At 38.3% G+C, this 12,340-nt stretch overlaps 1 protein-coding gene across 1 annotated transcript in view; it reads right to left on the reverse strand.

Annotated features, from left to right (window-relative positions):
* Window positions 1-12,340, reverse strand: part of LOC128142223 (ras-related protein Rab-10-like) — a 34,246-nt gene that overhangs the window by 3,457 nt on the left and 18,449 nt on the right. Inside the window, exon 5 of the mRNA XM_052788155.1 lies at window positions 7,152-7,253. Coding sequence (XP_052644115.1) covers window positions 7,152-7,253 — 102 coding nt within the window. The remainder of the gene's footprint in view (window positions 1-7,151; window positions 7,254-12,340) is intronic.

Raw genomic sequence — 12,340 nt, forward strand, 5'->3', positions numbered from 1 at the left:
CTGGTTTAGAGATAAGATTCTGAGAGGGGTGGGGGGGAAAGCTTTGGAAGATAATGGTACAATAAGAAATTTAAATTCACTCTATTGAGACTAAGAAATAACACTAAGCATTGATTATTGTGGACATAGACGAAGGACATAGGCTTTGTTTCACCCCTGCTTTTTCTTCAGAAGAAAAAAATTCAGTTGAAGTAGTAAGTGAGTTCTAGAAAAATCCCTGTTTGAACAATTTCAGAATTCAGGTTTCACTTACTTAACTTTAGAGGAAACAGGTAATTTGAAAGTGTTGCAGGTTATATCTAACTTCATGCTTTCAGTTGAAGGGGAGAAGCTTGCATGTTCCTTAAACACTGAAGATGCTAAATTGCAATTATTTTACTACTTAATACTACTTTTGGGTGGCAAGTAAGCTGTTCATGTATCCTTAGCAAGGATCCTCAGTACTGTAAGTGATTAAGAATGGTGAAACCTATTTGACAACGAAATGGTTCATATAATCTGTAAAATCATTACCTGATAGTAGTTCATCAACAAATTAGCCAGGACAGAAAGACAAGAACCACCTCTCCACAAATAAAGAAAAGGTAATAGTTTGTTTTAAAAGCCATTTAAAAGTTGAGGACTTTAAAAATCACTTCAGTTTGATAAGACTATTTCATACAGGATCTTCATCAAGCAAATAAGAGCCTGGGATTCATTTAAGCAAATGTGCTATACACATATTTAAAAAGTGCACATTCATAACCTGAAGAGATACTATGAGTCCTGCATAAAGCACTGAAAGAACGATCAAGCAATCCAACATAGTGCTCAACTGCAGCCAAGCCTTGGAAGAGGTGGGGCACTCTCCTCTCCTGAAATTACAGCAGGGAGGTATGTAAATCTCTCCCACCTCTGAGAACAAGGCAGACAGCATTCTTTCTTCAGGGCTCCCTGAACACTAACAATTCCAGCTCCCATTTCAGCTTAGCCTGTTAGAACTCACTCCTTGACAAGCCAGCCAACAAACAGCAGAAAACTGTGAAAAGGTGAGAAGAACCAAAATGGTACCAAGAAGCTCAAGTTTCCACTTCAGCATCTTGGGCAAAGTGGGGTTTTGAAAATACTGCCACAGACATAGATACTGCTGCACCATGCAGTGATTTTAGTTGAGATGTTGAAACTTCCTGCTATCAAATACTAGTTTTTCCTGTTAAATAGCACAGGAGACATGTCTTACCTAACAGGTAAGCATCTGTTTAAGCTGGTTTTAAGCTTCCTGCAGAATCAGTGGAGAAAATCATACAGGATGAACAGACGGGTCTCTACAGCTGGCTGTCTCTCCTCCCCAGCTCTAAGCAGTTTGCATCACTGGCGCGCAACAAATAGGTAACTTGTAGACACAGAAATTGTGATGAGATGGCTGAGATCCCAAATGTTTTTTGACCCCCTCCTTTTTTTTTTTTCATCAGGTAAAGAGAGCTAAGCTGGTATACAAAGGGAAATATCATTAAAAAAATAAGGGAAGCTCTTTGAATGGCTTCTAATGGAGTAAATTTATAAATCTTAGTTAAGATCAGCTGTCCTTTCCTTGCTGGAAAACTGCTCAGATTAGCAGTGTCATACCAAGTTGGATTCACCTACTCTGGCACCACTTCTTGGTATTTTGATACTGTTTTAGTTATTTTGGAGGTGGGGTTCACTATGGGTTTGGAAGAATTTTACTCTATGTATTTCAATGCCCCCATCAAAGGCACATCTGGAGTGCCTGTAGGAAAACTATGGGCTTTAGGGAAACAAGCAGAAGGGACTGTAACTGAAGTTTCTATTATTTATAACTTCTTGAAATTCCAGGCATTTTTATTCTCTCCAATGACAAAATTATCATAGTTAATGACCACAATAATTTTGTTTATGTTTAACAGTGATAGTTCACAAAGACTGGCAAAGCATGGCAGCAGGTCTTCTGCAACCAAGTTCATGTGACTTCCGCACCTGAACTACCAGTAGAGAGAGCTCGGTTATTAAGATCAGTCCTGCTGTTTTCTTGACCTGTATTTTCTCTGAATTCCATAATTCTAGGGTTGAAATTACCTGTTCAAAATGCAAGACAGTCCTCTCGCAACAGGAATGGGCAGGACAGGCCACAAGCAGTATCAAGCAAGAGCTAGGGATATATTAGCAGGGAAAGCAATCACTGGGGGGGGGGGGGGGGAGGGGGCAGGGAGAGGAACAGGAGAGGGTGTGGGGTCAGGCACAGCAGGATCTAACTGTTGCGGAGCACCCTCCTCAAGAAACGGGGATGTAGTCCTTACTCCTAAATCCTGCTATTCCCACAATGTCTAAAACACATCTAACCCACTGGCAAAGTGTGGGTCTCTACCTCCCTCATCTGTTAATACCATGGAGACTATAACAATGCTCTACTGCAATTAGTTATTTCACAAACTTGAGAAGACAGCTGTGGTGTTACTTCTGAGGTTCCTTAACCCTACAGATCGTCTGTGTAAGGATTAATATAGTTCCACCTCAAAAGCCCTAGCAATCAGGCTTCAAAGTCAGGATCTTGCAGAAGCAGCAAATGCCAGTAGCAAGTCAAGTGTGTAACATCCCTTTGGTCTCCTGGAGTTTAATTTATTTAACTTTAATCATATGAAACCATATAGGCTGAGATATGGAGTACTGTATAATCAATGGGGAAAGGCACCTCCAGGACACAATTTTATCCTAAAAAGATGCATCTCTTTCCATTGAATAGACAACCACACCAGACCAGTCATGGAAATTTTAGCTGGCTAAGGTTGCACGCTGAGATGAATCTCAACCCCTATATTCAAACATTATGATTAAGTTTTGATTTACATGACCTAATTATATGCTAGTGTTTCCAGAAGAATATCTGAGTCATTCAATGTCTAGAACAGACATTTTTTTAATTAAACAAGATACTGTAGTAAAATTATGCCCTACATTACACCAGCACTGAGTTGGTACCATTTATCCTCTTTGCTTTAATCTCTGTACCTTAGTTCCCATGTGTGCAATGCTGAGTATACTACCTAATGTTACTAAGAATGTTATGAAGATAAAAATCTAAAATAGATCTAAAATACAGCATTACGAGCATTATGAAAAACCTCATGAAGTAATTAATATTCTGTGGTCAGTACAAGATAAATAAAGGGCAAATAAAGCCTGGGGCTCCATGCATGACTGAGGATAATAAACACTGAATGTGCACTGCTGGAGACACAGGGATCTTTTGGACAAACTAACAATTCTATGAAGCTTGGCAATAATGAAATCCGATTTCCTATGGATTTGGATCTTGAAGTGAATTAAATTTGATATCTGTGATGCAAGCTCCAGCTGGAGTGGCTGGTTGAAGCATTTTTCAGTCTCTCTGTGTGGTCATCTCTGTCTCACACTGTATGAACTAACGCTGAAGACTTTCCTTCTGCAGAGTACTCTGCCTCTCCTCCAGCCAGCACCTTCTTTTCACGGAACTTCTTAGGAGCTTAATTATCTTTTAGTTTGACCTCTCACATTTGTTTAAAATCAGCGAGCAAGTTCCAAAGGTACTTTAGGAGCAAAAGAATAGGACACACAGTGTAACCTCAAAAATCTTGTTGCCATAGGAAAGGAAGGTAAAGAGATGAAGGAAGGACAGAATTGAGGCCTACTACTTCCAAATGTTCATCTCAAATGACATCCAGCTGTTAAACATTAAATGTTACTCTCAACAGCCCAGGGCAAGGTCTTAAATGGATTTTGACTGTTCTCTGCTCAGCAGATATATGTTTATTTAATATTATATTAAAATAATCTTAGTAGTCAATCACTCTTTGGAGGTACGCAGAACATAAGTTCCCAGAAAAGGGAAAAACCTCGTTTTTTCTTTTTTTTTTAAATACAGTTTCCCTCCTTCTGCTCCTAGTTTAGAAAAATACCAACCACCACACCCACAAGGACAGAAATATGGAGGCTTTAATATTTTTTTAAAAAGCTAGTTGAGAAGAGTACTAGTTGTCAAGCCATGAAACCAAACAACACAAAAGTGCAAATACTAACTGCATTCTGGGTGGTATTTTTTAGTTTTGGTTGGTTTTTTGGGGACTGACTCATAAGTACTAATAGTTCACTGGCAACCAGAAGCATTGTTAAGGAACAGCTGCCATCTATTAATGAACAGGTTTAGGCGTATCTGAGACTCATAAGAATTGTGAATAAATAAAATACTGTCGTTATTTGTCAACATGTCTAAGCAAACCTCTGGAATAAGCTGTCATTAACATTCATTTCCACTGCAGCCTTCTGAATACAATCAAATCAGTTATTATCAACTGATTGGTCTGAAAATCATGAGTTCTCAAAAATACGGCATGAGTCCTTAGCTGTTACCAATGTGAGCTGACAAATAACATCTGATTATTTTAATGAGACTACCCATGTAAATTAGAGCTGTAGGACTGAGACCCAGCAGAGAATGGCTGAGATGGTAAATATCTGAAAGGTCAAGCAGCGCTTTAGTTATCTGAATCGCTGAGATACAGAAGTCTTCTCTCTCCCTTAAGCCCACTACAAGTAAAATCACAAAATAAGAGATAGGAAAGTGCAGCACAAAATAATGACAATACAAACTTGGGCGGTTTTGGTGGTGGTTTTTTTTTGTCTGACACATTTTAATGTGGTTTTTTTTCCCAGTCCTCCACTGAACCACAACTTGTTCTAAATTTCAAGAGAATCAAGCAGCTCATTACTTCTGTATGAGCTCTGTAACTCCGGACATTGATCTTCCTCATCTACAGGAGTGTTTTCTGCAGATTTAGTTAATAAAGAAATGCCTGTAGTAGATGGTGAACAAGAATGTATATAAAAAATCCTAGACTTTCTCATACTAATACAGCCTAGCGCAGTGCATCTCAAAATGGTCTACTGCCTGCCAGCCTGCCCTGCCTATCTATCTTACTTCTGAACGACCTCCACATACTTCCCAAAAGCATGGCCATAACGGACTTTTTCAGGGAGTTCCTTAAACTGAGTTTCCTCTGTGGGACTGGTAAAGCAATGACATGCTTCCACTGAAGCATCTCATCAGTCTGGGACAGGTGGTCCTACTGCAGAAGTAAGGGAGGCTCAATATCCTGCTACCTCAGACATAGGTGTCCTGGGCCAAAACATTGTGCAAAGCTGTATCTCCTTTTTACAATCAGTAAGTACATATTTTACCACTACAGAATGGATGTATGACTGAAGTGATCTCAGACTGGCATCTATCATGTCATTTTTCACAGCTGCTAGTCACACTTCCTACTGCATTTTCCCTTCTCCAAAATTTCATCAGTTAGAGGAAGTTAAAATTCAAGTACTACGTTCAGTTTCACAGTTTTGTGAACAAGCAAATTATTTTGTCGAACCTGAAAACCATGATGAAACTGTATGGTAGATTTATTTTTTTTACTGTGAACTCTATCTTATCAGGCCAGTGGCAAAACCAATCGGGCTAAAGGAGTCCTTGTTTAAATCAACAATTGCATTTCACCAAAAATGGCAAATTATACACCAAAGTAATGGTACGTGATGCCCCATCAGAGATTGCAAACATTTCTAGAAAAGGTGAAATGTTACTACAGACAAACTTGACAAATTGTCATGGACATATTTTTCCAAACACACATGCATGCACGCAGTGTACAACTGTATTCTCAAGCAGTTCTAATTAAAGCCATGCAGCAGTGTAACATTTTCAACATGGTCTGAATTTGTTTGCATGTCCATACTACAAAACCCATGCAGATGAGTAGGAATACTAAAGTTCCACTTAAAGTAAAATAAGTGCAGGCAATCTTAATGTGAGAAATATCCAAACATCATTTCTGCACGCTGCAGAGAATTTTCTCGGATCTTGCCCACACGCACTGTGCAGAAATGCTTGCTTCACAGATATTTGTCTTTGCAGCAGTTATGATCATAGCTGTTGTTTTGTGGTTTTCATGCTTCATACTAACAAATATATTCTCTATTTACAGTAGACAATGTCTTTTTCACTTACAAGAAAATCAGAGTTATCTTATTTGAGACTTTCTGCTGACTATTCAAGGACCTGCAACTATCCTCCTGTTCTAAATGATATTTGACTGTTGAGTTGCTGAGCTTCATTTTCATGCTGAAGGAATCAAAAGCTTTTCTTCTTTTTTTTTTTTCCTCCTCCAAAATAACCAACGACAGCTTGTGTTACTGCATAATACAACAGGACCTTGATTTAGAAGCCATCCAACCCTGAGCTATTATTCTGACCATCCCCTATGGCTACTTAATCAAAACACTTCAACTTGTGACTTTGTCAGTAATTTTGCTCATTTATCTTTATTATGACTTCAATAGTATTCAGAATGGAAGGTTAGTTTTGTATAACTAATATTGGTGATGAATGGCAATGATAATGCATTGCATGAAGAACATCCATTAATGTCTAAAATAATATCCTACTGTCTAAAAATAAATTGCGATGCAAAACATTCTCAGAGCTAATTAACAATAATTCAGTCCTACAAAAGTATTGCAACTCTGAGGAGTAAGGACCTTTAAGCCAACACACTCGAAGTAGAGATGCTGACTCTGACAGCTACAGTGTTGATTCTACCACTAATTAACTCAAATCTTTAGGTCCTAATAACTTCAAAAGCACTAGCATAAATCATCCAAACAAACAGCTATGAACTTTGGATAAAACATTTGATTGCTGAACATAACAGATCTGCTCATTCCATCAGCATGCGGCATCTTCACAGTGTGCATTTTCTGCAGAAACCTACAGGAAAAAGGAATCTTCCTGGCACAGAATTGGACTACTCTGGAGCTCTTAACCTCTCCCTTGAAGAAAAGCATGGGAAGGAAAGCCACAAATGCAGTTTTCCTGAATTTTCACCTTCTCTCTGAAGTGTATTTTACCTGCTCCCCTCTTCTGTTGTTCTCTTCTCCCACAATTGTTCTCCCCCACGTTCCTCCTCTGTTATGTCTACAGCTACAGGATCCCCCCAAAATATTAACTCCATAATGCAAAAAACAGCACTGGTTGTGCTTCGCTAAACGTCTTCTGTATTTACAACCTTGTTTACCCAATCTGTCAAGAAAAATCTCCCATTTTCTTTCTATTCAGAAAAGGAGCCTACCTTTTCCAGTATTTCTTTAGTCAAGACTGAGAATGCATCCTCAATGTTCACATTATCTTTAGCACTGGTTTCAAAAAAGGGTATTCCATGTTCCCAAGCAAGCTGAAATACAAATGTAGGCAATGGGATGAATAGTCTTCAGGAAAAAAAAAACTTCCTGATACTAATAGCAAGAGATACAAAGGTGTTCTGACAGCTTCTAACATGCTATATAAACACTGACTAAGTAAATGTCAGCTCAGTAAAGTACTCTATATTCATCCTCAGTTTATATATTTCAGGTAACTCTTAAAACATTCTTCCTAAATTTTTACATTTTCAAAACAGCTTTTTTAATGTATCTTTACTTGTAAATAAGAAGAATAAAGTCTAGTGGCTCTGTTCTCAATGTTTTGATTTATTTGGAAAATGAACTGTCTCCTAGGCAATTATTTAGAGGAAACTAATGGAGTGCCTGCAGAAAAGTATAGACACAAATGTACCAAAAACTGTAAGAAAAGAGGAGTGATGAAATATAAAAAAAGAGATGCTCCTTTTTACCAGGGAGAGAGAAGCACAGAGATAACAGGAAAGCAAAGAACAGATATGTATGAGAAAATATATTATGGTAATAGGAGAAGAGAGAAAATACTTAGAAGAAAAGGGCAGCATAGGCTTTACATTGGTTGATTTCATTTAATTTACTCATGTTCTCTCACTTCCAGTGTATTTCCCTTACAGATAGCTTAGAGATATGTTGGCATGAGGAGAAAAAAAAAAACACAACAAAATTAATAGTTTTTTAATCTCCTAAACTTTTTCTAATTTATACAGTTAAATACATGGAGAAAAACAGTTGCATCATTGCCTCCCAGGGGAGGAGGTCAAGGTGAGAATAGTATCTGCCAGAAAAACACAGTGGGAGACTCTATTTATTCCCTTTGCAATGGATCCTTTGTCGGTACACATCTGGAGAAGACTATCACAGGCAAAGAAAATACCCTACTGCTTATAATGGCTAGAAAATCCTGTAATTACTAACCACTTAATGATTTATTTGGAAGGCTCTCCATTAGGATAAAAAGTTTAATGTTGGCAGTTATGTTTGCTTTTACTGAGCTCTAGAAGTAACAAATCAATGTTTTACAAAAATTCCGAAATCAGAGCATGAAGGTACAAGAATTGGACTTCAAAGTTTTAGTCAAAATATAATAAAGATTATATCAAAGGTAGAAAACGAAGTAAGCAAAATGGTTTCTTTTCCAAAATGCTATAAGAATATGTGATTTTGAAAATAAAGGTTGAGATCTGGACCATTTCTTAAGACAGACTACTTCATAAGGGATTCTGCAACTCCAGCTGACTGCTATGAACTGGTTTTGGTACTGCAGCAACTTGTTACAGAAAGTTAAGATCATTTGACTATTGGCAAGAGTCAATGCAAAACAATGATGCATAATGGTTCATAAAGAAAAATACAGCCAATAAAAAATACTGGGCTAATAAAGTGGAGAAGATTGGTTTGCAGCTTATAAAGTACACAGATTCTACTATTAAATATTCCTTTTTTCTTTCCTGTGTCATGTAACAGACTCCTAGAGGCTACCTATGTACAAACTCTGATGAAGACGAACCGTTTTAATCATGGAATCGCAGAAATAATTTGGAAATATAACCCTACTTGAAATGGGACTACTGCCACTAACCCCTACAATATGGGGTCAGCCGTGGCTTTGCCTACCTGAGTCTCGAAATCTGCCAACGATGAAGATTCTACAACCTTTATGGGACTCTGTTCCCTTGCTACATCACCCTTCTACTGCAACTGGTTGTCCTTACCTCCAACCTGAACCTCCCAAGCCAGGACTTGTGTCTGCTGCCCCTTGCTTTATTGTCTGTCTCTACCGAGAAGAGTCTATTTCTGTCATTCATTCAACTACAATTCAATTGCTGTAGACCAATAACAAGGCTCCTTAGCCTCTTTACCCAGCTCCCTCAGTTCTCCTCATGGATTACTGGTACTAGAGTCCAGTCATCTTTGTAGCCATTTGCTGGACTCTCTGCAGTTTCTCAACACACTTCTTGAAATGGGAGAGCCAAAGCTGGACACAATATTCCATGTGGCCTTGCCAGCACTAAGTAGGGGGGATAGTAATCTCCCCAGATCTACCACCCATTATCCTTCTAATGTAGCCCAGCATGCTTTTAAGCAATGAGAGAACACTGTTGACTTACATTCAAGCTGGTGTTCATTGTAACCTCGCAGTCCTTTGCAGCAGGGCAGTGACTCGTGCCTGGGATTATTCCATCCCAGGTGTAAATCTCTGCACTTCTTACTGAATTTCATGATGTTTCTGTTGGCTCAGTTCTCAAGTTTACCAAGGTCCCACAGAATTGGTGTTCTCCCATTTGGTGTGCCAGTCACACCCCTTAACCTCATGTCACATGCAAATCTCCTTGTATCATCAGCCAGATCACTGATGAGGATGTTGAACAACGTGAGCCCCACTACACACCCCTGATGTACTCTGCTCATTACTAGCTACCAACCAGACACACAGCCTTCGATCACTACCCTTTGCCTCTGGTAGTCCAGCCAATTTTCAGTTCACCTAACGGACCACTTGTCCAGCCCACATTTCCTAGCTTCCAAGTGAGGATGCCATGGGAAGGGTGACAAAAGCCTTATTAAATTCAAGATGTATCACGATCACCACTATTCCCTTGTCCACACAGTCATTTCCTGGCATCACAGAAGGCAATCAGGGTGGTGAAGCACAATTTGCCCACTGTTGACTATTCCAGATTATCTTTGTGTCTTTTATGTCCTTGGAAAAGGATTTGATGACAACATGCTCCACAATCCTTCCACTGACTGAAGCAAGGTTGACTGAGTACAGTTCCCTGAACCCTCTTACTTGCCTTTTTTAAAGACAGGTGTCACGCTGGCATCTTTCTAGTCAACAGGAATGTCTCCTAACCACCATGATTTTTCAGTTGACTGCCAGTGGCCCCAGTCACACTGACCAGCTCTTTTAGCACAATTAGGTGAACTTCATCGTGCCTACAGATGCATCCAACTTTCCTAAGCAGTTTCTAATTCAATGCTTTCCCACTGCTGCCTGACCTGCTCCTTCCCAAACCATGCCAGTACATGCAAAGGTGTGGGAGCAAGCACCATCCATGAAGACCAATGCAAAAGAAAAAATAAAATAAAATCAAAAAACCTTGAGTACTTCAGCTCCTCTGTATCATGTTACTACATTGCCTACTACACCTATTAACGCACTCCCATTTTCTCTGTATGTGCACAATATTGGTCAAAGAAGATTAATGTATGTATTATTCCTATTCACCTTGCATACTGGTAAGTATTGTGGCAAGCAAGTCCTCTAAAAATGTAGCTAGATGGAAAAAACCCCAACAGTCCAGTGTTAAAGCAGTTGGAAGTATGAAAACAGCTTTGGCTACTCCCTCTCATAAAGAAACTGGAAAGGCACATTCAAAGAATTACCTTTTTTTGCCTTTGGGAGCATCCTGAATAGATCCATAAATAAAATACCTAAATACATTTACAAACCTATGGGAATTATGCTACTGGGAAATGTTATTTTGTATTATCCTTGAGAACAGTTTGGAGATCTTGAGTGAAATAAGCTCATGTCTTACAATAACAAAATAAGTAATGCCAATATCTCTTCCAAGGTGAAATTTAATTCCAGTTGTTCATTTCTTTTAACTCAAAATATACTACTTCCTAGCAAAGTGCTGCTATGATTTCTTAGTGTTGAAATCAGAGAGATGTGTCTGAAATATTCCTAGAACTGTGCAGAATGGGTTTTTTCATTTGTATTGTACCTGTAAAATTAGCTTTGAAGTCAGGCACATGAAGACAGCAAAAGCAAAAAAAGGAAGAATGTTTTACTTGGCTCTTCCTGTTAGAAAGATTTGATAGGAGAAAAATGGCCACATTATACCAAGTCATAGAACCTTCAACATTTTTATTTATTTTTCAGATAAAAAGATAATGTTATTGGGAGGTGGGTGGGTTTGGAGGAGCCCAAGAAGGTCGAGTTCAAACTTTTGTCAAAGTGAATAAAAAGTTACTAATACAAGAAAACACTTTATAGTGATAAAATTAAATATATTGATTTCTAAGTGATCAAAATTATATAATTACAAAAGAAAACAACAAAAAAATATAATTTCTCAGCATTAAATTAGTCTATAAAGTGGCATAATGATGGCCACTCAGTTATGACAGTTTGTTATAGAAATGCCAACATAGGTAAGATTCCCAGGGAATCTAGGGTCTTCTCTGCAAGACTCTGAACAGAACAGTACTTAGAGCTCATAATCACAGGGTAATATGAAATATGTAAGTATGAATTATTATGTGGCAGAGTTAGTATCAAACTATTTTCCCCTCTTAATATGGACGTTTTCTTCTTTGGAGTGAGAGGACAATTATTAGCTCTCTCTCTGCTAATGGAATCTGTATCCAGCTGGTTCAGTCAGATTCTTCAGCGTTTGTAAATCATGTTAAAAGAAGAAATAGTACAACTGAAGAGCTGCCTTCCTTCAAAACACAGGAGAAATCTAGAAAGCAGACTCATTGATGAGGAGGTAATGATTTGTTTCTGAAGAAAACCCACTGCATTAAGAGAAATTTTGATTGCATGGTTAAGTACGCAGATGACAGAAAATGTCATGGTTAATACCATATGCAAAACCCTACTACTGCCCTCTTGTGCACATGCATCCAGTTACTCTAGATTTCTGACAGTGCATTCTCTGAGACTATACACATATTTTTCAGCAACCTTATTCCTTGTACACAGATAGTACATTAACATTGGAAGTACCTTGCATATGAACAATGAACTTTCAAAAATTTCTATTCATAATGCTGTTGAAAAGGTGGTGCTATTTTTTAAAGTTCCCTAATCTGGGATTATATAATTGGCAAAAAATTATCAGTGTTCTTTTCTTTAAACACAAGACATCCTGCCTGATTCACTCCTTGCTTAACACCAGTTCTTCCCTTACACATGGTCAGCAGGTATAAACTATACTGCAGTCTCAGCTGTACGACATATACACAGTCAGAACTAGCGGAGCTGGATGTTCCATAAATGTATCTGTCCAGTATTATTTAGGGCTATTCACAGACAATGGAGATCACAGTGAACAGGCTGCCAGAATAGTTC

The sequence above is a fragment of the Harpia harpyja genome, chromosome 5 (genome assembly GCF_026419915.1).
Source record: "Harpia harpyja isolate bHarHar1 chromosome 5, bHarHar1 primary haplotype, whole genome shotgun sequence".
NCBI lineage: Eukaryota > Metazoa > Chordata > Aves > Accipitriformes > Accipitridae > Harpia > Harpia harpyja.